The 27,202-nt window shown below is 36.5% G+C and overlaps 1 protein-coding gene across 1 annotated transcript; it reads left to right on the top strand.

Annotated features, from left to right (window-relative positions):
• LOC133283877 (DNA-directed RNA polymerase V subunit 1) lies at positions 1-21,383 on the top strand. Its single transcript, XM_061480803.1, has 17 exons — positions 1-81; positions 948-1,074; positions 1,164-1,279; positions 3,479-3,532; positions 5,287-5,460; positions 6,270-6,428; positions 6,516-8,411; positions 8,506-8,681; positions 12,894-12,969; positions 13,458-13,582; positions 14,637-14,773; positions 15,558-15,832; positions 17,753-17,926; positions 18,012-18,152; positions 18,249-19,918; positions 20,456-20,570; positions 20,868-21,383. The coding sequence occupies exons 1-17, from the start codon at positions 1-3 to the stop codon at positions 21,132-21,134; spliced, it is 5,763 nt and encodes a 1,920-aa protein (XP_061336787.1). The 3' UTR covers positions 21,135-21,383.
• Positions 21,384-27,202: the final 5,819 nt, after the last annotated feature.

Raw genomic sequence — 27,202 nt, 5'->3', positions numbered from 1 at the left:
ATGGAGGATAATCCTCCTTCAAGTGTTTTAGATGGGAAGGTTGTTGGGATCAGATTCAGTATGGCTACACGCCAGGAAATTGTAAGCCCAAAATAGATTTATTTTTGCCATTAAATTGTATGAATACTAGATGCTGCTTCACAGAGCAGTTGAGCTCTTTGTGATATTCAGCTGATGGAGAACATCTCTTTTATTAAATGACAAATGAGATAAACTAGTATCAATTTTGGAGAATGTTATTATGATCAGTGCAAAGGATGAAGAATGGCTTGCTTATATTTCAGGAAATCCTTGCTAGAATTTTTGGCAGTATTTGTTGCTGTTTTCCTTGACAGAGACCTTATTTGGAGTATTATTTATTTTGTTTTTGACATTTCTTGAAATTTATTTATGTTGTCTTTTAAGTCTGTTAACAGTTACTGTTAGTCTCTGGTTAATTGATACAGTTTATCTCACTGATACCAGTTCAGATTCCTCTCTGTTACAATTTTTTAGATTTTCCTTCATTTTTTCCCACTTCCTCAGCACTCTTAATTCTATTACGTTATAAATATTTGGTCTGAATTTCTTTTTCTGGGTTAAAAATTTTCAAATGATTTTAAAATTTAGTCTCTAGCATGTATTCTCTGGGTACGTATATACATACATATATGGCTGCTTATCAGTTGGTGTTTTGTTTTTTGTTTAATTCTTACTTACCTGGTTGCTTGTGCATGTTTGGCTTTTTATAACTTTTTAGGGAAAAATTTGTATTTTTATGAAAGGCTCTATAAGTAATTTTTTGACTATAAATTGTTTTGAATGCAAAGTTAATCCTTATACACACTAATTTGAATGTAGTATCTACTTAAAGTTTTTGTAACTAAGCCTTCCTAATGATGTTATGATGTATTCAATATTTGATTGTTTTTGATCTATTGGGAAATTTTCTGCTTTTTTTTTGGTAGTGTACAGCATCCATTAGTGACTCTCAAATCAGTCATGCTAGTCAGCTGTCAAATCCATTCCTTGGGCTGCCTCTTGAATTTGGCCGATGTGAATCTTGTGGTACATCTGAACCAGGAAAATGTGAAGGTGTGCTATTTGCTCATTTTCTGTACTGATGTTCAAATGGAAAAAAAGACTTATTTCTAACGAACTAACATTTCAAATTTTCTTTTCAGGTCACTTTGGATATATTGAGTTACCAGTTCCAATATATCATCCTAGTCATGTTAGTGAATTGAAACGGATGCTTAGCCTGGTCTGCTTAAACTGCTTAAAAATGAAGAAAACCAAGGTATTGCCCAATTGGAATATGAACAATTTTTCAGTTTTTTGCCGTGTCTATATAACTTGTATTAATTAATTATAAAGCGTGAAGGAGCTTTAGCCAAATGTTTTCGTTTTCCTCTTTTAACTACATGCCAAATTTAGAAGACTCTAAAAAGGGCCATTTGCCGTTGAGATCTTTTAATTTTCCTCATCTTCTCTTTGACGTCATTTTGAACCCCCTCCCCCAACCCAAAAAAAGGTGTTTTATTTTTTGTTTTACAAGTGAAAATGCATTTGAACTTGGGTGAGGCTATTTGCACACCCATTATCTGTTTGTTCAGACTCCCCTTTAATTACTTGTAAATCTAATTTCCTAAACGTTTCTTAGCTAAATAATCTCATTTTTGTATTGTCAAACTCATTCTTATCCTGCACTTGTTATCTCTTCTCTCCCTTCTAGCTTTTAGGTTTTTTTTTTTGTTTTTTTTTTTATCACTTCTATGTAATTTAACTCTGCTTTATTAATACATTATGATCTTATTCTAACTCACTGTACAAAACAAAAAAACACCACAAATATTAGATAATGGTTCATATATTTATTTATTTATTAATTTTGTATGGGTTTCAAAAAAGCTTAGGGGCGAGGAAAGGCTACCTCATTCCATGTTTAGGGCATGCCACAAGCCTAAGTGAGGGCTTAGCATCATACTTACAAATTGCTAACCAAAGGGAGTTGCTGGTAGTGGAAAATGGAAATTGAACCTAAGCCTGTAATTGAAGGGTTTTGATCTTTATTGGTTAACCCTATCCTTGTTGGCATGTAGTCAGTTTCCCTTGATAAAAGTTATCCCTATTTGTTTACAAGCAAATGTAGTTTCGTTTTGAAAAAATATGAATTAAATTTAATACTCAAGTTACAAAGTGTCATTTTTATGCATAAGTAGTCAAACATTGATTCTGTAATTAATTTCAATATCATTTGGTTTTGAAGACGCATATTTGCTGCCGAATTGTTTTTGATAATATTGCATAATATTTCTTTACAGCAAATTGTTTCATAGTACTTGGAATAATTCAATTGTTATAGGTTTGTTAGTTTTATTAACCTGAAATTCAATTTTTTTGTAATTGAATCATACTCAATGTTGATAATTTCAAAATATCCTGGGTTGTTAACTTATTTATTAGAGAAGTTTCTTACTTGATGGTATGACAAATGCTTTGATTAGTATTTTGTTGTAATAATAAAAAATTATTTAAGGTGTCAATTTTTTTTAAAAAATATATGTCATTCTAATCATTTATCTATTTTTTTAAGATCCTTTTAGAGGTTGTCTAAATAATATTCTTTCAATTAGTAAATAGAAGAATTGTGAAATAAATTCATATTGTAGATATTTTTACTTATTGATGGTTTAAATACATGATTATTAAAATATGCAAATTTATTTATGATTTTATGAAAATTCATATTATCATATAAGCTGTATTCTAGTAAATATCGCCATGTCATTCTAAAGAGAATTGATTATCAATTTAGAAAAGCTTTCGGAAAAAATAAGGAGTATGGACAGTGATATTTAAAATGTGTGAAGTAAAAAGTTGTACTTCTTTAACTAACACCACTTAAGTGTAATTGAGGAAACAAAAATAAAAATAAATGTTGTAATCTAGTGTATATATTCATGTAGGAGTTTCATATTCTAAAGGGAATTGATTAAGTTTATAAAAGCAGTTTGATTTAATGAGGAATATGGACTGACAGTAATATTTAAAAATTGTGAAATGCGAATAAGTTTGACTTCTTCCAAAAAGACCACTTCAGGATGACTGAGGAAAAGAAAATTAAGAATTGTTATTATCGAGTGTATATATATAAGTATGAGTACAATTAGCCTCTACTTAAAAATTAATGTTGGTGAATATGCTGCTATTTTGTATTGCTATAGAAACCTGTGACTTCATTAATTCTGATCCACTAAGAAACATTCAAATTAGTAAAACTATTACAATTTTGTTGTTCAGGACATATTTTCTTTTTATTCTTGTTCTCATTTTAAATATTAGAGTGCCGTAATAAGATTTGGTTTGTTAATTTAATTGTCTTAATTTGTGTAGCAATCCTGCTATCTTGCACTTTGTGTGTTAGATTTATACAAGGATACATCCTTCTTCTAATGCCATTTTGTGTGCTTGATCTTACTGGCTTACAACTTTTCAGTTTCCAGCTTCAGGCATTGGTTTGGCACAGACATTATTATCTTCCTGTTGTGAGGTGAGTTTGAACAAATCATATAATATCCTTTCTCAATCCTGATTATACAGATGTTCAATACTAAATTAGTTTTCAATATTGCTCGTATTTGATTCTACCGTATATACATGATTTGCTACCATAGATATTTAACATATTCTTACATCCATGTGCGTGCACGTATAAATTTGTATTTTTGGCAGTATCTTGTTATCAGTAATATGATCTCACCCTTTACATGTCAAACCCCTCCCCTGATCTTAGACAGGGTCTTGATCTTGACTACCTTGATAATAGTACACCTTTTTTCCGGTACAAGATTGTACATTGCAATCCTAATGGTGTTTTGTTTCTTTTATTTTATTTTATGAAGGTTGATAAGAACCAAACTACATAATCAATAAAGGATAACATAACACAAGTCTTTTGGCCTGGAAAACCCAGATTTTCTGATATATATTGACAATATTAACAAAACAGAAAATCACAACCATAGTAGTCAATAGGCCGCGCCAGTTGCGCTTTGCGGAGCTTCGCCGCAACCATCCACGCCGTGCCGCAACAGTGTCTTTTTATGGTTTTAACCCTAACCCACTCTCTCTTTCTGCCTTTTTGCCTCTCTGTTGTGCGTCTCTCTTCTGCCTCTCTTGCTTTCTTTATCGCCCTCGTTTTCTCTCTTATAGTAGTTCAATGTGGAAGCCATGAACAAAGAAGCAAAGCTTTGAGTGAGAGAAAGAGTGAGAGAGAGAGAGAGAGAGAGAGAGAGCAGATGACGGAGAAAAGGAGAAAAAGTGAGAGAAATAGTAAGAGAGAGAGAGAGAATATATGAAGGAGAAAAAGAGAAACTGTGAGAGAAAACGGATGAAAGAGGAAAAGAGAAAAAGAGAAAAGTGAGAGAGAAAGAGATTCTGATCTATCTTTATTCAAAGAAGAAAAGTACATTTGTCAGAAAAGTGGTTCACAATTCACGGTAACCAAGTAACCTGGTTATAGTAATAGTGGGTAAAACTATTTCTATATCCCAAAATAAAAAGAATGCATCATTAAAAGGTTAACTAAGGTAAAACATTAAAGTAACTAAGACAAATCTCGTAAATCAGTAAAGTATAGTTACAACTAAAGGTAGTATAACTATAGCTAAAGTTTGGACACTTATTGCTAAGAGGTAACATGTCAACTCTACCTTTATTTTTTAATTTTTTTTATTATTTATCTTTATATTTTTTTTATTATTTGTATTTTTTTTAGGTGTCATCATTTTTTAATAATTTATTATGTTACACACACACACACACACATATATATATATAATTTGTTTTTTTAATAAATATATTCTTTCCGTTATTTTCGCAACCCCAACCCGCAATAACGTTATAGCAGTTTTGAAGGTTGGCCGCATTAGGCCGCAATCCGCATTTGATAACTATGATTACAACTGAAGAAAATTGTAAGGAAATTACAGAAACCAGAATGGCAAGAAAAGATGAATAACAACGGCAGGAAAGAACATAACAGTGAAGCAATTCGAGAGGCTTCATACTTTGCCAGTGTTTTTTTTTTGGGGGGCTACATCCATGGTTTTCTTAAATGTGACTTATTCTCTGATTTTGTTTTGCTGTTTTCTCTCTTGGTACATAATTTATGCTTCAATCAGTTCTTCCTTATCAGAATTGGCTGAAATCGGTTTTGCTATTGATGCTATTATGGAGGGGAATCTGTTGTTTCGATGAATATTCATTTCAGAAGTTCATGATATTTTTATTTCTTCATTTCAGGATGTTAATGCTGCACAAGTTTCTGTTTGTGAGGTCAAAACAACTGATGGTGCTCATTACCTGGCTCTGAAGGTATCCAAGTCAAAGAAGATGCCTAATGATTTTTGGAGCTTTTTAGATAAATATGGATATCGCTACGAGGGTGATCATACCCGAGCTTTGCTTCCTTTTGAGGTTTGGTTTCCACTTCCCTTTCTTTTTACTAGCTGCTTAAAAAGGCTAGTTGCTTTCACTTGTCTGGATATATGTTTCTCAAGTTACTGTATTTTTACTGTTCCTCTTTTTCATATACATCCTCCATTTTTTAGGCCTCTATATGCATAATATCTAATTTTTCTTTGTTATTTATTTTTGCTGTGACAGTTTATGTTCTCTAAATTGTCATGTGACAATGCATTTATAGGCATCCTTCAATGAGAGACATCACATTTCCGATAATTGTATTTTTGGGTCTGGCATTATCATTGCCGTGGACATCTTTTTTCTTTAATTTTTAAGGATATGCTGTTATTGATTTGTATTACTTGTTATCTACCCAGGAATGAACAAATGCTCCTTTCAACTACCTGTGCTTTTGTAGTGGCATATATATTTATCTTGACAATTCTATTTTCTGTCTGGATCACCCAGCTGGAATTTGTGTTTCCATTTTTTCTCTGTTTGAAAATTCTACTCCTAAAATGTTTGCGATTGACTGTTAAAGAGGTCTATAATTGAGAGAGTTCCATGGTAATCGCTATGTGCATTTTTTTCTTTTCTTTGTTGAAAATAGCCTTTTGTAATATAGTTATAATTAGTTCCTCATCTTCTAGTTTATTCTTTCTTTTATTTGGGTTAGTCTATATAGTAGACTGATTTACATTCGATTGTGTGAAATAATATTAAGTATTTCCCATATTTCAACTTTTTTTTAAAAATATTTTTGGGTTGAAATGTTTGTCTTTGCCTTTTGATTAATATTTTGCTCGTTAATTATCTAATAGGTGATGGAAATTATCAAGAGAATTCCTCTAGAGACCAAAAAAAAGCTTGCTGGAAAAGGATATTTTCCTCAAGATGGATATGTTTTCAAATTTCTTCCTGTACCACCGAATTGCTTGTCTGTGCCAGTAGTTTCAGATGGCGTCACTGTTATGGCTTCGGTGAGCAAATGATAATATGACTGGTTGCTTGATTGTAGAATTCTTGTATAGAGCATTGGTTAGCTATGTATATTTATTATTTTGCAGGATCCTTCCATGACAATCCTCAGAAAATTGCTCAGGAAGATTGAAATCATCAGAAGTTCTAGATCTGGTGAACCAAACTTTGAGTCTCATCAAGTTGAAGCAAATGACTTGCAGTTAGTGGTTGATCAATATCTCCAAGTTAGGGGTACGTCTAAACCAGCACGTGACATCGAAACACATTTTGGGGTCAATAAAGACCTCAGTACATCGTCAACAAAAGCATGGCTTGAGAAAATGAGGACTTTATTTATAAGCAAGGGTTCAGGTTTTTCTTCCCGGAGTGTGATAACTGGAGATGGTTATAAGAGGATAAATGAAGTAGGAATTCCGGCTGAAGTTGCCCAAAAGATTACATTTGAGGAGAGAGTAAATGTAAATAACATGAGTTATTTACAGAAGTTGGTAGATGAAAATTTGTGCTTGACCTTCAAGGAAGGTGTTTCTACTTATTCATTGAGAGAGGGCTCAAAGGGGCACACATTTTTAAAGTCTGGTCAGATTGTGCATCGGAGGATTATGGATGGTGATATTGTTTTCATAAACAGACCACCTACAACCCATAAACACTCATTGCAAGCACTTGTTGTGTACATCCACGATGACCACACAGTGAAAATAAATCCTTTAATTTGTGGACCCCTTGGGGCTGATTTTGACGGTGACTGTGTTCATTTGTTTTACCCACAGTCCCCTGCTGCTAAAGCTGAGGTTTTGGAACTATTCTCTGTTGAGAAACAGCTCCTTAGCTCTCACAGCGGTAATCTGAACCTACAGTTAACCACAGAATCGTTGTTGTCATTGAAGATGTTGTTTAAGAGATGTTTTTTGGATAGAGCAGCAGCTAATCAATTGGCCATGTTTCTTTTGCTGCCTTTGCCACGACCTGCTTTGCTGAAGGCCAGTTCTGGTGATTCTTATTGGACTTCCATGCAAATGTTGCAGTGTGCTTTGCCTTCCTCTTTTGATTGCGATGGGGGGCGATACTTAATTAGTGAGAGTGAAATCTTAGAATTTGATGTCAAAAAGGATGTTTTGCCTGCAATGATAAATGAAATAGCAGCCTCAATTTTCTTTGGGAAGGGTCCACAGGAGGCACTAAATTTCCTTGATGTAATACAACCCTTTTTGATGGAAAGCTTATTTGCTGATGGGTTTAGTGTTGGCCTACAAGATTTTTCAATATCCAGGGCTGCCAAAAGTATTTTAAATAGAAGCATTGGAAAAGTTTCTCCGTTGTTATATCAGTTGAGGTCCATATACAATGAACAGGTGGCACAAGAACTAGAGAAGCACATTCGAGATTTTGAACTCCCTGTAATAAATTTTGCCCTAAAGTCAACAAAACTTGGAGATTTAATTGACTCAAAGAGTAGGTCGGCTGTTGACAAGGTGGTTCAACAGATTGGGTTTTTAGGCCAGCAACTTTTTGAGAGGGGAAGATTCTATTCAAAGGGATTGGTTGAAGATGTAGCAACTCATTTTCATGTTAAGTGTTGTTATGATGGGGATGGTTATCCTTCTGCACAGTATGGATTACTCAAAGGGTGCTTTTTTCACGGTTTGGATCCCTATGAAGAGATGGTGCATTCAATTCCAACCAGGGAAACAATTGTACGTTCTTCAAAAGGATTATCTGAACCAGGAACGCTATTTAAGAACTTGATGGCCATTCTTCGGGATGTTGTGATTTGCTATGATGGAACTGTTAGAAATGTTTGTAGTAATTCGATTATCCAATTTGAGTATGGGATACAAGCTGGAGAGAAAAAAGCTCAGCACTTATTCCCTGCTGGTGAGCCTGTAGGTGTCTTAGCTGCAACTGCTATGTCAAATCCTGCATATAAGGCAGTCCTTGATGCTAGTCCTAACAGCAATTCTTCATGGGAGTTGATGAAGGTAATCATTTCTTCTTAGTTAATTTTGGTCATCTTTTTTCCCTCTAATGATTGTGTTTTTTCTTGAATTTTCTTTTTATGTGTTTTGCCCTCAGGAAGTATTACTTTGCAAGGTCAATTTTAAGAATGAACCCATTGATCGTCGTGTAATTTTATACTTGAATGACTGTTCTTGTGGAAGGAGTCATTGTCGAGAAAATGCGGCATATTTAGTTAAAAATCAATTGAGAAAAGTCAGTCTGAAGGATGCAGCAGTAGAGTTCATTATTGAGTAAGTTTCCTCTTTTAGTATCATTCTTTTTTTGGCACTATTCTGCATATAATGTTTAGTTAAGAAAAGTTTAATGTTACTTATAAGGCGTGGATCAACCATGGTTTGTTGGTTGCTTGACATCTTATGGCTTGAATTGTCTTTCTGAGTTGCATTTATGCACTTTAATGCGTGCTTACCTGCATAAAAAGTGTAATTATGTACCACACATTGGAAGATTCTCATATGGGCAATTCTCCTTTTTTTTTTTGGGGGGGGGGAGGGGGGGAGATGATTGGATTCTGGGTTTTGTATAGTGCCTTCTCCAGGTTTGCATGAGTTGAACATGCAGACTAGAACGAAGAAAACAAGCATAGAACACTTAGCAGCCAAAGCATTTCCCAACTGACACAAGGACAAATTTTCTTTAAATCTTAAGCTTTTAGGATGGTTTTATATCTCTAATATGGTCCCTGCTGCAAGTTTCGTTTTTGATGAAGCATGCACAATAGGCATGCCTATTTTTATTCTTATGCTGAAATTCAAATTCAACTTAATTATTAAGAAATGGGACTTCAAGGATTAAACTCTGACAACTTGTCAAGAGACAACTTTTCTAATATCTATTGCTGTTAGGCGGAGGCCCTTGAATGATTTTATAACTCTTTTATTATTGTTATTGGTTGTTTTGCTTGAATTTTGGCCTTTTTGCCACTTTTCTTATCATCTGCTTCTGTATTTCTGTCTTATTCTTTAGCATACTTTTTTAATTCTACAAAAAATGGCCAGCATCAGGCTTTTCTGGTGTTGAGACAAGGAATTGAAATTGTTGGAAGCATGTTGCCATCAAGTTGGATATTAGTGTTTGTATTCTTGTTAAGTTGTTGTTAGTTCACGTTAAGCTAGAGTAAGACTGAGTATATGAGGTGAGTTTTCTCTGGTAATAGATGGAGATCAAGACCCCATGCATCTACTTGGTCAAGAGGTACCCAAGAAAGATGCTTTTAGATACTTGGGATCAATTTTTCAAAAAAGTGGTGAGATTGATGAGGATGTAAATCATAGAATCAGAGCACGATGAATGAAATGGTGGAGTGCATCTGGGTTTTTGTGTGACTGCAAAATTTCCCTTAAGCTAAAAGGAAAATTCTATAGAACAACAATAAGGCCTGCAATGATATATAGAGTTGAATGTTGGCCAACATACAGGCAACCTGAGCATGTTGTTAAGATGGATGTTAAGGTGAGGATGTTAAGGTGGATGTGTATTTATACGAGGATGGATAATATAAGAAATGAAGATATTTGACGAGAACAGTAAGGCTTGCAATGTTATATTGAGTTGAATGTTGGCCAGCACATACGCAACATGAGCATGTTGTTAAGGTGGATGTTAAGGTGAATGTGTAGTTATACGAGGATGGATAAGATAAGAAATGAAAATATTCGACGAAAAGTAGGAGTAGTATTGATGATTGAAAAGATGAGGAACATAAATTGAGGTGGTTTGGGCATGTAATGAGACGGTCCCTGGATGCTCCCGTAAGAGCAAAAGTTTGTTACCAAGAGCTTGACACAAAGAGAGGTAGAGGTAGACCAAAACTTACCTGTGAAAAGGTAGTTAAACAAGACTTAATGGAGTGGGATATAGATTGACGGACGATGTGTTTTAGGACATAATGAAGAAAAGCTATAAGCAGGGTGGAGGGTTAGACCCGTTGTTATCCCTATATTCTAGATGGTCCCATTTTAGCCCTTCTCCTCTTCATCCCCCCTCCTTCTTTTCCCCTTCTTTTCTTTTATCTTATTTTTCCTTTACCCTTTTTTATTTATTTATTTTTCGTATCTATCATTGGGTTCATCTACCACCGACCCTAATTAGCTTGGGTTAAAGGTAATGTTAATGTTGATGTTGATTCTTGTTAAATTGTTGTAACTTTCAAAAGCAGTATGTTATTAATAGTATACTTCTTTTTTGAGAATTCAGATGCCTGTTATCATATGCTTTTTCTTAATCCCAAAATAATTTTTTTTATTGGATTGATGTTATTTGAAAATTAAAAGATGTCAGCTTATTTCTGGCGTTGCATTGTTTTTCTTGACTTTCATCAAGAGTTTATTTAGTGGGATTTTACTGGCTTCTCTGTGTATTTTTGTTTTTTGATATTGTTGCTTTATAGTATCTATGGAGTTCTTTAAAATTCTTTATCTGGGTTTCTATCAAATCTTGACTTATGTGTCCTTGAAATTGTCTTTCTCTTGCCAAGAAAGTCCTGAAATTTATTCTAGAGTACAAGTTCTGTGGTATGACTTATGACTTGTAAATATTTTGTGTTTTATTTTCTTTTCTGTCCCTTTCTAACGTCTTTTGTTGAAAAGTTGATTTTTTTAGTCTTTAGGTAGGGAGATAACTGTTTTATAAGACTAAAACTTTCTTTCTGGTCTTTTTAAAAAATGTGGAAAAGCTTTGGTTTGCTAATGGATATGTTGAATAACATGGAAAAGAGAGGGAATGTTTAGATCCGTGAGTGTCAATAGCACATCGGAGGATATATTGTATAGAGCGGCAGCGGCTATAACAATTGCGTAAGACTAATATAACGATGTGGGACTTTTTATCAACCTATTTTCAATACATCTTGGACTACCCGTCAAGCTAAAGCTTACTAAGCTTTGAGTTTGCTACAAATGAACCCTTACGAATGAAAATTAACCAAATAATATACTTGGGCTCCACAAAACAAGGTTGCGAAGTGAACTCACGTATTGGATAATAATCTGTCGTCAGTGATATTCCATTTTCGGTGGAATTTCTTTACCTTTATTCCTTTTCTCCTTTACACCTACTCTACATTTACTATTTTGCATCCTCCAAAAATCAACTAGGGTTCTAGTATTTTCGGAGTTCTAATTGATCGGGCAACTTATGATTTTTAGCCTCTTTCTCTTTTTCTTTTTTTTAATTTTTCTTGAATATATCTGCTGTCCTCCAATTAAGGTTGGAAGGATTTTTCTCTATGATTGGTTTTATTGGTTTGGTAGAAGTAGAGGCCAAACTTTTGGGGCAATGCACAGTTTGTGCTAAAATTTTGTTGATTTGGTTGAAGCTAAACTATCGTATTTTTAATGAGGTTTCTCTGGTACATCACTTGATTTGGGATAAGACAAGGGATTTGGTGTCTATTTGGTGCCTTTTTAATTGGGTTTCACTAACAGATATGTTGAGAGATTGGGAAGCTATGTTACATTGATTTTCTCTTTTTTCTTTTTTCTTTTCTATTTTGTTCTTTTGTTAGGAGAATATCTTATTTTTCTTTCTCTTGAATAATTCTTTCTCTTCATCTCAATAATAATCTTCTTTTATAAAAAAATTCTTAGACTCTTCCCATGTGTCTTGTTCATCATATTCTTCCATTTTCCTACCCACTCTCCAAATAGGAATACTTTCTCACTAAACCCCTCTGAAAGTTCAATGCCCCATTAGAGGGAAGACTGAGTGTGCATGTGCTGGCATGCATGGGCATGTTATCAGATATAAAAGTAATCGTATCATATGGAAAAGAGGTTTTGTGTATACAAGTAGGGAGTTGTTTGATATCCTTCAAGACCGGAAATTGTACATATATCATGGAACATAAAAACACGAGTGCTGCTTGGCTGCTCAGTCTACCTGAATGTAAGGAATATTAACTCCTTTGAATCAGCCATGAGCAAATACCAGAGAGAAGACATTTATGTACTATTTTAGAAACTGCTTCCCAGTTATGATTGCAAAGCTGCCCGGAACCGGATGCTTTTGAACTTTAGGTGTATACTGTTTGTATTTGAATTCCTTTTTGCATGTATTGGCGGGGAGGGGTTCAGTTTTAAAGGTTGAACAGAGGATGATTACTGCACACTGTTTATGCTGTGATGTGGTGCTTTTTGTTTGTGCATTGTTTTTGAGGTGATGTGGTGCTTGTTCATAAATTTACTATGTCTAGTTTTTTTTTTTTGCTGCAGGGTTAGAATTATTTTATAATGAGTTGATTTTTGGATCATGGCTTATGTTTTTGTCCTTTTAGTTCATGGAGGATATCACATCCTCATAAGCAGTTTGTCTGCTCTCTTTTTTATCTACTACTTATTTTATGTGGGCGGGGTATTTGCATTATTCAACTAAGTTGTGATATTTTATATTTTTAAAAATGAGACCGTTCAATTTTTTTTTTGGTACCTGTTTCTCATCTGCAGATACCAACAGCAGCGAACTCACAGGGAAAGTTCTGAAACTGATGCAGGCCTTATTGGTCATATTCATCTGGACGAGGTTATTGGATTTCCTTTATATCCAATTTCAGCATATTTATGTGTGGCTACCTACCTTACTCCATACATTGATTCATACAGTGACTACCTGACTTGGATTGTCCTACATTAAATATTAAGAACAATGTATTTAGGAGAAACTGGTGTTGTACTTGTTAAGGTTAGCATGATATTCATGTGAGGAGAAGAACAACACAGGCCTTTGATGTAGGGCAATCCAAGTCTTGGTTGTTTTTGTATTATAAATATGGGAAAAGTGTATGTCATTTTAAAGGATGTAAAGTTGTGTCATTTTAAGAGAGAGAAAGAGATAGATAAAGGAGGAGAGAGAGTTGACAAAAAAAATAAAGGTGTGGGTCTCACCTCTTTGTGAGAGTGAAAGGATATAAGTTGTGTCATTTAAAAGGATAAACACTTTTCCCTATAAATACAATAACTACTGTTATTTTTTAATGTATTTAATAGTTAACAATATAATTTTTTGAACAGATGATGTTAGCAGAGTTAAAGATCAATGCGACTGAAGTTTTCCAAAGATGCCAAGAAAGACTTAATTCCTTCAGTCGAAAAAAGAAAGTTTATCAAGTTTTTAAGAGGACTGAATTGTTTTTCAGGTTTAATCTTCTGTTCTGTCCATATGCATTGGATAAATCACCTTGCATTCTTAATTATTCATGCTTACCTGAAGTAATTAGTTAATTGCAATGTGATCTAGGAAACTTCGAAACTCATTTATGTTTTAATTTTTTCACTCTTGATGTACAAATGGGGAGGCCTAGAATGGTAGTCTGGGCATATTTTTATATTACAAGCTGTTGTGTTTTTCTTGTTTGGTTTTCTTTTTTATTTTTTTCTTGGTTTCATAACCAAACTTTTTCTTGTAGATAATTTTCTTTTTTTCTTTATTAAAATTTGTATAGTTCTGACAAAATTTCTAACATATATGTATGTATGTATATTATAGAATATGTATGATGTTCTTGTCATGTACATTTTCATAAGATTGTGATTCAAATGATTATTTGACTTTTGGCATAGCAAGTGCTTAACTTTTTTTTAATAGAAATAGAAAATGTTAGAATGAAATGAGGGGAAGTTCAACTAAAGGAGGATAGGAAATCCTCCTATTCCTGAAAAAGGGCAAAGTAAAAGGAGAACAAGAAAATAAAAACATAGTGAAGCTGCCTGATCTCTTCAAAAGTTTAAAATGGCCACACCCTCGAAGCAACCACTAGCAGAACACCTCAAAGAGGCATTAGAGACAATACAATCCCATGATAAGTTGAATGGAAAAGTGTCAGACCTAGCTGAATGTAGTATTTAAGATCATATATATTTATTGATTGATTGTACTTAAATGTTTTTGCATTTCTGTCTGGGTGTTGAAGTTTGTTATCAAAACTAGGAATTTCATTGTTTTCTCATGATTGCAAGTTTTGATCACTTTCAACACATTATTATATAATGAGGATCCCAACAAACTCAGCCATCATATCTGTTGAGTTTGCCAATCCTATATCACTGATACAACCCTTTGAATATTCTGTGATGCCTTTTCCTTGGAAAAACTAAGGTTTCTCTTTCCATTTCTGCTTCAGAGGCGATTCAAAATAGAATTTTTTCTTGTTTTCTTTATGAGGATTTCTTATCTATGTTCCTTCTTGGCAGTGAGTCTTGTTCTTCTCCACATTCTTCTGCACCATGTGTAACGTTCCTTTGGCGAGATGATGTTACTGATTTAGACAAAACTGCCAACATCCTGGCTGACTTAATCTGCCCAGTTCTGTTAGAAACAATAATCAAAGGTATTTTCCTTACATTTATTTTTTAATGAAATTCTATATTTCTATTATCATTAAACCAATATATAGGGTTTAGGTAGGGAATATGGAAATGAGAAAGAGGATACTTAGAATAATTTGGGATTTAATTGATACTCTGATGTGATGCTATACACAAACATAAGTGTTTCTTTTTTTGTTCCATTCTAATAGTTAGGTCAAGCATTAGTACCATTTGTTCAATCCAAACCGACTAATCAACAAGTCTCTAAACCTTAATATGCTAAACATTTGCTCTCAAGCTAAAGCGTACTAAGCTTAAGCTTGTTACATGTAGCAAACCCACAAAACAAAAAACATAGAACAACATAATCTAAACCCGGTTGGCCCATTTCGAATGAATAACTTGCGCAACTCGTACTCTTCCTATAGGCCTTGGAAGTCTTTTACCATTCTCTTCAAGCACTGGAATTACCACTGGCAAATGCAGCCACTATCAGAAACTCCACTAGCCTTTACAGAAAGCACAAAGAGGTGGTTGCAGGACCAGTCATGTGCTCAATTACATGAGCCGTTGTGTGTCCTTTTCTCACATCCATAAGTAATTGTCCAGTTGGAAATTTTACTTTTATTTATGTTTTTAGGATTTAATCTGCTTACAAATTTTCGTTCTTGTTCAGGTTTGTTAGGAATTAATTTATATTGTTGGTCTGTCGTCTGTTGTGTTGCATTCATTATTATACATAAATGCATTAGCTACATATATTCTTGTAGGAAATCTTTCTGATTTTCTCTCATAAATAAATAGGAGACCCCCGTATTAGCTCTGCAAGTATAATCTGGGTTAATTCAGACTCAAACATGTGGGTTCGAAACCCTTGCAAATCTTCTAATGGTGAATTGGCATTAGACATCATTCTTGAGAAAGAAGCTGTTAAACAAAGTGGTGATGCATGGAGGATTGTACTTGACTCCTGCCTTCCTGTTCTTCATTTGATTGATACTTGTCGTTCCATCCCATATGCTATTAAGCAAATTCAGGAATTACTAGGGATATCATGTACTTTTGATCAAGCAATTCAGGTAAATTTATTAAGACTATATTGAATATAATGTTAAGTGTATGGTAGGTTCTCTTCTTATTCTTGAGATCATGCACCTTTAGCATGCTTCTAGCAGGCTGCGGTGAAAAGTGTGTATTTCTCATTCATCAATCTTCAAAAGTGCATACATTTTTCCTTTGCTGTATGTGACCTAGAGTCATAGTCATAAGTGACATAGAGCTGGCTGCATATAGTATCATCTATTGGTGTTTTCATTTCATAGAAGTGCATTTCTTCTAGTTCTGCCTGCTTTATTTACCTTCATGCATATGTGACCATTATGATTGTTACTTACAAAAATCCATGCCTGAAGTTCATATTTGTAAAAATTTTCTGGTAAATATTGGAGTTCTTGGCGTATTTTCTAAGAAGTTCAACTATTTTATAGCTTCCTTTGTTAAGAGTCTTACTAAGAACGGAATAGTCACTGTTTTGATAATTGTGATAGGAAACTACTGCATAAAGATATGTAGGCCTAAAAATGTGGGCAAACTGAGAAGAGATCTATTTGTTTTGGAGGTTTTCTTTGTAGGCCTTAAAATGAAGGGGATTATGGCTTGGGGAATTTGTTGTGTAGAAACATTGCTTTTGCAGCTAAGTGGCTTCCGCACATTTCTTGAGAGGCTAATTATTTGTGGAATAAAGAAATTTAGTGTCCAGTGGTATTGTTGTAATGGGTGGGATTCCAGCCAAGTGACCATTGCTACTCATGCTAATCCTTGAAAGTTTATTTCCCAGAGTATGTTGCATATTGACTGCAGTCTCTTCCAGTTTGGGTTATGGTAGTATGGTACCTCTACAAAACTTTGGTTTCAGATTTAGATGTTTTATTTCTTCTCTGGCTTGAATTTCTTAGCACAATTCCTTCTGATTCTTTTGTATTTTTTGCTGTCCTTCCATCAACCTCCATAGGTGTACCTATGAAACAATAAAAGAGTCCAATTTATTACGTGTTTATCATCTAAAACTAACAAAAATTCACAATGTGATTACTATAGAAATAACACAGAAAATTACTGAAGTACTCGAATAAAGCTATGGTCTCTAGCATGAACTTAGGAATTTTCATCCTTATTTTTCATCTCAAAGTAATGGCAATTCCTAGGATTGTCAGTTCTTCATGTACTCGAGATTTTTTTGATAGTTGGATATATACATTTTGACAGATATTAGGAAACTAAGGAGGCATTTGGTTTGTTTTTTGTGCACATTTTTAGTTAATATATTTTTGTTTATTATTACAAAAATTTCACCTTGTTTACATGTTGATTCTTGTTTCACAAGATGTTGTGAAGGAAATGGTGAAAACAAGATTTTGTTTTTCACCATTTCCTTTGCAAATTCTTGAAATCAGAAAACAAAGTTGCATTTTGTAATTATTATTGGGGAAATAGTTTTCTCATTTCACATGAGAAATTTTTTCCTTCCTACACACAGTCACACACAATTAATAGGTGGGTCCCACTTTGGTTTTTTTGTCTTCTCACTTTTTTGTGGACCCCACTCATTTATTTTGTGTGTAGGAAGGAAAAAATTTCTCATGTAAAATGAGAAAACTAATTCCCTTATTATTATTATTAGTGAAATCATCTCGAATGAAAATAAACCAAACACCGCCCCAGATTTTATTACAGTTTGCAATTTTTGCAATCCTTTGATGTGTGTAGTTGTAATGTTCATATTTGTTGTCCAATTGTCCATAAGCCTGATTTGGGATATTGTTACAATTTTGTCTTTTCTTGTTAGCGAAATCTCTTCTGTCAAAAAAGTTGAGATTGATATCATCAATTATTGAGTCTTGTTGGATGAAAGAGCCTTGATCGTGGTCTGCTCTTTCTAGTTGCCCCGCATCAGGTGTCTAACATTTCTTCTTCTCTTATTCTTTTGTTGCTAAATGCAGCGTGTAGCAGCATCTGTGAAAATGGTGGCAAAAGGTGTTCTTAGAGAGCATCTCATTCTGTTAGCTAATAGTATGACTTGTGGTGGGAATTTGGTTGGCTTTAATATGGGTGGATATAAAGCAATGGCTCGACAGTTAAATATTCAAGTACCATTCACTGATGCAACACTCTTTGTAAGGGACTGCCTTGCTAATTGTTGAAATTATGAGATGTATCATGTCATTATCTTTCTCTTACTTTGTAAATGTGATTGTCCAGACACCGAGAAAATGTTTTGAGCGAGCTGCTGAGAAATGCCATACTGACTCTTTATCAAGTATAGTTGCCTCCTGTTCCTGGGGTAAACATGTGGCAGTTGGTACAGGATCAAGATTTGACATCATATGGAATGCAAAAGATGTATTTGATTTTTACTCAGATTTATTATTTGACTTGATGATATGAAGAGTTGGAATTCTGTAAACATTATTGTAATATCGGTTTTTTCTTCTGCAGATAAAAGCAGATGAGATTGGAGGGGTGGATGTTTACGACTTTCTTTACACGATGAAAAGCCTTGCCAATGGGGAAGAAGAATACAATGCTTGTTTGGGTGGAGATATTGATGATTTGCTAGAAGATGAGGAAAATGTGGGCCAGGCCGTGTCTCCACAGCATGATGCTGTCTTTGAAGAGAACTTTGATTGGAAAGCGGATGCTATCGAAGAAGACTCTTCCAAGTCAAGTGATTGGCATGTAAACACTGATCAAACAAAAGTAAAATCTAATGATTGGTCTGCTTGGGGAAGAAATAAATCTGCAATACAAGATGGTGGGTCTGAAAGAGCCCAAGATGACTCTTCTAAGTCCACTGCTTGGGATGTAAACACTGATCAAACAAAAGTAAAATCTAATGATTGGTCTTCCTGGGGAAGAAATAAATCTGCAATACAAGTTGGTGGGTCTGAAAGAGCCCAAGAGGACTCTTCTAAGTCCACTGCTTGGGATGCTAGCACTGATCAAACAAAAGTAAACTCTAAAGATTGGTCTTCTTGGGGAAGAAATGAATCTGCAATACAAGATGGTGTGTCTGAAAGAGCCCAAGAGGACTCTTCTAAGTCCACTGCTTGGGATGCTAACACTGATCAAACAAAAGGAAAATCTAAAGATTGGTCGTTTTGGGGAAGAAATGAATCTGCAATACAAGATGGTGGGTCTGAAAGAGCCCAAGAGGACTCTTCTAAGTCCACTGCTTGGGATGCTAACACTGATCAAACAAAAGGAAAATCTAAAGATTGGTCTTCTTGGGGAAGAAATAAATCTCCAATACAAGATGGTGGGTCTGAAAGAGCCCAAGAGGACTCTTCTAAGTCCACTGCTTGGGATGCTAACACCAATCAAACTGAAGCAAAATCTAATGATTGGTCTTCTTGGGGAAGAAATAAATCTGAAATACATGATGGTGGGTCTGAAATAGACCAAGAAGATTCTCCGAGCTTTGGAAAGTGGCAAGGTGAATATAATAAGGTTGGATCTGGTGTTACCCAGGATGACTCTTCTAGGTCCAGTGCTTGGGGTGCAAACAAAGATAAGACTAAACCAAATTCCAATGATTGGTCCTTTCGGGGAAGAAATAAAGATGAAATACAAGATACTGGGTCAGAAAGAGCCCAAAAGGATTCTTGGAGCTCTGGTAAGTGGAAAGCTGAATCTAAGGTTGGAGCTGATATGCGAGAGAACTCTTCTAGATCCAATGCCTGGGAGCATAATTCTGACAATGTGAATGAGATTCAGAGTAAGGAAATTGATTTAAATTGGGATGCCAAGTTGCCGGCTGACAATTGCTCTTGGGGGAAATCCAAATCCCCAGAAAATAAAGCTTGGGGTTCCCAGAATGAGTCAAACCAGGCTGCAAGTTCACGTGGATGGGACTCACAAGTTGCTTCTGCTAATTCTGATAGTGATAGAAATTTTCAGTGGGGAAAACAGGGTAGAGAATCATTTAAGAAAAACCGCTTTGAAGGTTCGCAAGGTTGGGGTTCTAATGCTGGAGACAGGAAAAATAATAATCGCCCCCCTAGAGCACCTGGGCAGAGATTGGATATATACTCTTCTGAGGAACAGGATGTTCTCAAGGACATTGAACCTGTTATGCAGTCAATCAGACGAATTATGCAACAACAAGGGTAAGTTTCCTGAGGCAGCAAGTGCAACTCTCCAATAGATTATTAACTTACAAGGTTAAACAAATTTGTGATACCTTTATACCTTTTCCTATGCTTGAAATGTCATTTGTATGCTCAGGTTACACCCAGACTTTTTGTTGTCTCACTCATTTTACCTACATTTATTGCAAGGTGGATAATTTGAAACTGCATGTGTCATTCCTGCCATTTTCAGAACCACTGGAATTTTTATGGAAGTTATTTTTGGTGTGGTGTTAACATAATACCATTAACTATGATAGCTGTTATCAGCTACTATGATTTTTTCTCCTGATAAAAGTATTGAATAACATCGAAAATAAAAGGCAAATGTTTTTTTTTGGGTATTGAAATCCAAATGTTTTAATCTGTGTCAATAGCACAACGGTTAGTGAATTTCCATTGTTGTTTCCTTTTTCCGTACTCCCTATTCTAGCAGTCCGAGATTTCCTATGAATTATGTATCATAAGCTGCATCATGTTTATCTTATTTTTCTAATAATAAATTCCTGTGTGAAGGTACAATGATGGGGATCCTCTTGCTGCTGAAGATCAACAATTTGTACTTGAAAATGTCTTTGAACACCATCCGGATAAAGAAACCAAAATGGGTGTTGGAATTGATCATGTCATGGTATCCTCCAGTTCTGCTTTCTGGCCTTTTGAGCTTTCATTTACAGTGATAATTGTTTTCATTAAAGGTGCCCCGGATGAACGAGTTTCTTTCTAAAACTTGGAGGATTTGTGTACTGACTAACTGATGTTGGTTTATCTTGATTTCTTTCTTTCCATCCTTGCGTATCAATTTCAGTATACGCTATATAATATATCCATTTGTGTATAATGCGTTGTGTTGTGTTGAGATTTAATGTGTGTGTGTGTGTGTGTCTAGGCTTTCGTGCATATTTAATGTTAGGAGGACTTGTTACAGGTCAGTAGACACAGCAGTTTTCAAGACAGCAGATGCTTTTACGTGGTTTTGAAGGATGGACGAAGAGAAGACTTTTCGTACCGGAAGTGCTTGGATAACTTTATAAAAAAGAAGTATCCAGCAGACCTTGCTGAATCGTTCATCGGTAAATATTTCTGGAAACCCCGTGGTAGGGGGGACAGGACCACAACTCCAATGGGGGAACAGACCCCAACTCCAATGGGGGAACAGACCCCAACTAATGTGCCTGCGGAAACAAATGAGTAGAAGTTTAGAGTTGTGTCCATAATACTGTACAGAAACGGCTCTGTTGATGCCACTGAATAGTTTGTCACAACTGACCAATTTTCCGGTAGGAAACACTGTTTGATTGTCTCAACGCTTCCGATGTTAATTGTTTTAGCTTGTAAAGGATGATAACTCACTTATGTTAGATGTTTGAATGATGACAGCACGTGATGTGCCTGGCACCTCTATCTCTACCCTGCCCTGCCCTGCCCATAATTGAATAGGTTTCTCAGCATTTTATCTGTAAACTGGTAAATTCCTTGGTTATAGTTTTCTTTCTCTATAGATTTTAATTTTTCAATTCTCGTCTTTATTTTTTTTATTATATACTATATATTTTATTTTTCATTAATTTTTTCTTAACATGTTCTTGGTTGATTTACGACCGACTCTAACTTGTTCAATAAATGTTATCATGATTTACGACCGACTCTAACATGTTTGATTGGAAATCTCGATTTATAAAGATATTGAACAAACCATTTCATTTGTTTATCCATGTAAACACAATTATGTAGTGTTACTACTGAGCTTATTCAATTTTTCATTACAATCCCGGTTTAAAAACTATACTGTTGCATTTTTCAAGTCAAAGCTACGAGAATTCTTTTCCCCAAGGATGGCACTGTGATGAATCTCTAATCTCATGTAATTTATTTAAGTTCTTTCCCACGCCCACTTCAAATGGCTTAAGCTTTCAGAATTATGAGAAAGACAAATTTAGACCACTGAAGTTTTTGATTGGTTATTTTCATCTTTTGTTACAAATGTCGAATTGGACATTTTTACATTTTAATGGAAACCTAAGAAAATTTCATATAACTTTATGAAGACATCGAAGTGCAGTGCACGTATTTAAGTGGGTGACATATTGCGTACAAGGTGGTTGAATGCTTGGCGCAATTTGATCACATCAAATTGGTACCTCAAATTAGTATCCAATCCTAATCTTTATTTGGCAGACAGGTAATCTTCTACTTATTATAAGAATAAGTTTTATTTTTTGTACCAAAAAAAAAAGTCTTATTTTCAACTTTATTGGAGATTTGATATCTTATTCATAAAGAGAAAAAATGGTCCCCCATATATCTTTGGGTGTGTATAAGAGATATTCTAAACACATGTAAAAGTATGTGAGACCCAGATAGAATTTGAAATAGGAAGACAAATAGATCAACAAGGAGAAACTCTTCTAATTTCAATAATTCAAAGTTTTATAGGAGATACTAGAATTTTTGAAGAACGAACCTATGAAGTATTACATAAACCAAGATGTCCTAGTATGAGAGCTTTTAGATGGTATGCCGCTAATTTCTTAGTGTTGCTTTTTTCTAGAGTAGATTATAGAAAAGTGATCCGGATAAAATATAGGCCCAATCAGGGCCCAATAACACATGGAAACCCAAGCCCATTAAAGACCTAGAACAAGGCTTGAAGGACAGCCACAGACGCGATGATCATATCGCGGCACACCAGACGCGATGCCCTCATCGCGCCATACAAGACGCGATGCCCTCATTGCGCCATACAAGACGCGATGCCCTCATTGCGCCATACAAGACGCGATGGCCTCATCGTGCACGATACCTTCTACAGGAAGTAAGCTTAAAGGCCAAGGCAACTCCACCGCGCCTTAACACCAGTAAGCAACAGACAGCTCCACCTCGCCATAACTCTAATACTAGACACCATGGCTGTAAGCTCCTCAACATTTAATCATGACAGCCATATTACTTTGGCACCAAGGAACCTTTGCCTTCACCATGAAGAAAGGCATCTTCCAAGCACACATCACAACTACTATATAAACACACGATGTACCACCAAGGTACGATCATCTTTAACTTTCACAACATAAACACCTGCCTCTGATACTGACTTAAGCATCAGAGTGTCTTTGCAGTTACCCCCCCATTTGGTGCATCGTGAAGGACAAAGGGCTCAAGCTCACTCCAACAGCAGTACCAGGCCCAGGCCAATAACCACTGAAGGAGCCTCAACCGTGTGTGATTGGGCTTAATACGAATTGGACCGTCCATACCGCATTTGGTCCGATCATTGGCGCCGTCTGTGGGGAACTATTACCCACCTCTCTCTAAAAACATGGTTGACACTCGCAACAAATCCCAGAATGGGTCTAAAGGAAAGCGAAAGGAGATTCCTGCTTCCCGTGAAAAATCAGCTTCATCGGTGGCTCCAATTCCCATCCACCTGGATGAGCCACCGACACCCCAACACCTGTTGGACCTCATCACCCAGAACAACAGAATTGCCCATCAAAATCGAGATTTAGCACTATTGAAAAAAGCTCAAAAGAACAAAGAAAAAGAAAAAGACTTGAAAAGGAAAAAATTCCCGTAAATTCCGATGCAAACGAATCACACTCAACTGGTGATCCAGGACCTCCGGGTCATAAAAACAAGAAATGAGAAGAAATAAAAACTACTCACGAGAATGAAAATTCGCATGGTAATTCTAGGACCTTCTCTCGAATTATTCATCCGTTTGTCCCCTGCATAATGAACATCCCAATTCCTTGAGATGTCAAGATTACAACTGAAAAATATAATGGTAAAGGGGACCTTCAAGAGCATCTGGAACAATTCCAGACAAACATAATGGCGCAAGATGTCGCAGACCCGATAGCATGCCGACTGTTTCCCACAACCCTTAAGGAGACAGCCCTTAGGTGGTACTCAGCGCTGCCACCTAATTCAGTACAAAGTTGGGAAGACGTAACCAACCAGTTTCTCGTGTGGTTCGCAACAAGCAAAGCACAATACAAATCCAATCACGTGCTAAAAATGGTTCGACAGGAATTAAATGAAACTTTGTGCGATTATTTAAACAGATTCTTTCATGAAGCACTCTTGGTCAGATATTTAGATCCACAAGTCTCGCTACACATCATCACTGAAGGACTTGTTGAAGGCCCTTTCTCTATGTCACTGGCCAAACAGCGACCCCACACCATCGAGGAACTGCGCACATGTTCAGAGAAATTCATCAACCTGGAAGATTATAAGCGATCACGAGAAATCTCCAACACCAGGGTCAACACGGACAACTTCGAAAGAGATGTCCAGAAGAATTTTTCACGAAAATTCCGCGAAAAAGAAAATGGGGAAAATACGACAACTACACCTCCTTGAATACATCTCAAAAACGGATTTTTAAGGAAGTATTCCAAACAGGGTACGTTCAGGTTAACATACCTCCTCCAATGCCCAAAGGAGTTCAGCGCGATGAAACCAAATTTTGCGAATTTCACAACGGCAAAGTTCATACCACTGACGAATGTCTCGCGCTCAGAAATACCATCGACGCGCTCATAAGAGAAGGAAAGCTCCAGGAATTTATTTCCAGCTACAGGGAATACAAGACGCAACGAAGGCGCAATAGAAGCCCTGATCACGACTCAAATCCCAGTGAACAAAGGGGACGTCCTAGGAGAAACTATAACCCTACTCGCAACAGTGATTGAAGAGAGGGCAGAGCAACTTCAACTGAACGACGTCAAAGAACTCCACCAAGAAATAGACAGCAAATCGCGGAGCAGCACCGCGATGGACTACCTAACAACGCGGCAGGTGTGTTAGCCACTATTGCCGGAGGATCAGCGGGAGGAGGTGCGACCAAATCTCAACAAAAAAGCATCTGAAATCAGTAATGACGGTGCGCGATCACGCACGCCCATCTACCTCTCGTGATCAAAGACAGGCCATAAATTTTGACAATGATGACTATGGCGACATCATAACAGATCATGATGACCCACTAGTGATCTCAGCGTGCATGGATAATCTGCAGGTAAAACGCATTATGATTGATAATGGTAGTTCAGCTGATATTATATTCTGGGATGCTTTTCGCGTGATGCATATTCCAGAGGAACATCTCAGCCATGGGTGTTCAGACCTAATTGGCTTCGCCGAAGAATGCGTACAGCCTAAAGGCACCATTGAGATGTGGGTCACTTTCGGAAACATGCCTTTTGCCCGAACTATCAAGGTGAAATTTTACGTCATTGAGTATGCATCTGCATATAACATCATTATAGGAAGACCAACTATTGCCGCATTAAAGGCAATCATTTCTATGCCTCACCTTCTGATGAAATTCTGTGACAAGTCTGGCACGGTAGTTGCCATCAGAGGCGACCAGAAAACAGCGCGCAGCTGTTATAACACCAGTTTAAGAGCCAAAACTCCTTTACAACCTGATGACAAAGGCAAAGCATCAGTTAATATGACCGATCTTGACATGCGTGACCACCTGCGCGATACTCGTCCCCAACCTGATGGGGAGTTGGAAAATCTCCAAATAGGTCCCCTCCTGGAAAACACCACCAAAATCGGACGAAACTTACCAGAAGCTGAGAAAAGCGCACTGATAACAGTATTGCTGAATAATAAAGACCTTTTTGCTTGGACAGCCGCCGATATGCTAGGGATAGACCCGGGGATAATATGTCACCATTTAACCCTGGATCCCAAAGCAAAACCCATCGCGCAGAAAAAAATGCAAAATCTCCCCAAAGAAACAACAAGCGGTTGAGACTGAAGTCGCAAAACTGCTTGACGCAGGAATAATCAGAGAAATCACGTACTCTACTTGGCTTTCCAATGTCGTACTAGTCAAGAAACCCAACGAAAAGTGGCGTATGTGTACCGATTACACAGATCTCAACAAATATTGTCCAAAGGACTTTTACCCACTTCCCACCATCGATAAGCTAGTTGATAATTCGGCGGGATACCAAATTTTATCCTTCATGGACGCATATTCAGGATACAACCAGATTCTGATGTTCACACCAGATGAGGAAGCCACAACTTTTATCACTGAAAGAGCTACCTACTGCTATAACATGATGCCATTTGGTCTCAAAAAAGCCGGAGCTACTTATCAACGCATGATGAACAAAGTTTTCAGTCAGCAGATTGGACAGATGCTTGAAGTATACATCGATGATATGATAGTCAAAACAATGACTACTTCACAACATCCTCAAGATTTGGAACAGGTATTTCAGCAACTGCGCAAGTACAAGTTACGACTTAATCCAGCCAGATGCGCGTTTGGAGTGCCTGCTGGAAAGTTCTTAGGATTCATGCTCACACATCGCGGGATAGAGGCCAACCCTGATAAATGCAACGCCATACTCAATATGACCCGCCCGCGAAGCGTAAAGGAACTACAACAATTAACAGGAAGAATCACTGCCTTAACCAGATTCCTCCCTGCATCAGCTCAAAAATCATTGCCAATGTTCAAACTATTGCGCAAACAATCAGACTTCATCTGGACTCCTGAATGCGAGGTAGGGTTTTTGGCCATCAAAGAACACTTGGCCAACCCACCAGTCTTGGTCAAGCCTCCTCCCAATGAACCCCTAGTTCTATACCTCTCAGTCAGCAATGAAGCCATAAGCGCTGTCCTGTTGCGCGAAGAGGCCCAGGAACAACAGCCAATATTCTTCGTCAGTAAAGCACTCCAAGGACCAGAGCTGCGCTATCAATAGATTGAAAAAGTCTCTTTCGCGTTAATCTTAACATCGCGACGCCTGCGCCATTATTTCCAGGGGCACACTATCAGAGTTCGAACGAACCAACCCCTTCGACATGTGCTTCGACAACCTGATTTAGCAGGCCGCACGATCTCATGGTCAATAGAGTTGTCAGAATACGACATCATCTATGAACCGCGACAAGCAATTAAAGCCCAGATACTAGCAGACTTCCTGTTTGAAATGACACACCTACGTGAGGCTGAGAACAGTGTCGATTGGGTCATTTATGTCGACGGATCCTCCAATATCAAAGGGAGCGGTGCAGGAGTCATCGTGGAAAGCCCTCACGGTATTACAGTGGAGCACTCTATCCATTTTGGATTCAAAGCTTCAAACAACCAAGCCGAGTACGAAGCAGTCCTCACAGGACTCACCATGGCCAAAGATTTGGGGGCAACAAATATAACCCTCAAGAGCGATTCACAATTAGTAATTGCTCAAGTCCAAGGAAGTTACCAGGCAAAAGAGGCATTAA

The sequence above is a fragment of the Gastrolobium bilobum genome, unplaced genomic scaffold, assembly GCF_033153095.1.
Source record: "Gastrolobium bilobum isolate Gb01-03AN ecotype WA unplaced genomic scaffold, APGP_CSIRO_Gbil_v1 utg29884, whole genome shotgun sequence".
NCBI lineage: Eukaryota > Viridiplantae > Streptophyta > Magnoliopsida > Fabales > Fabaceae > Gastrolobium > Gastrolobium bilobum.
Note: the sequence above shows the minus strand (reverse complement) of the source record. Positions and strands in the feature narration are given on the sequence as shown.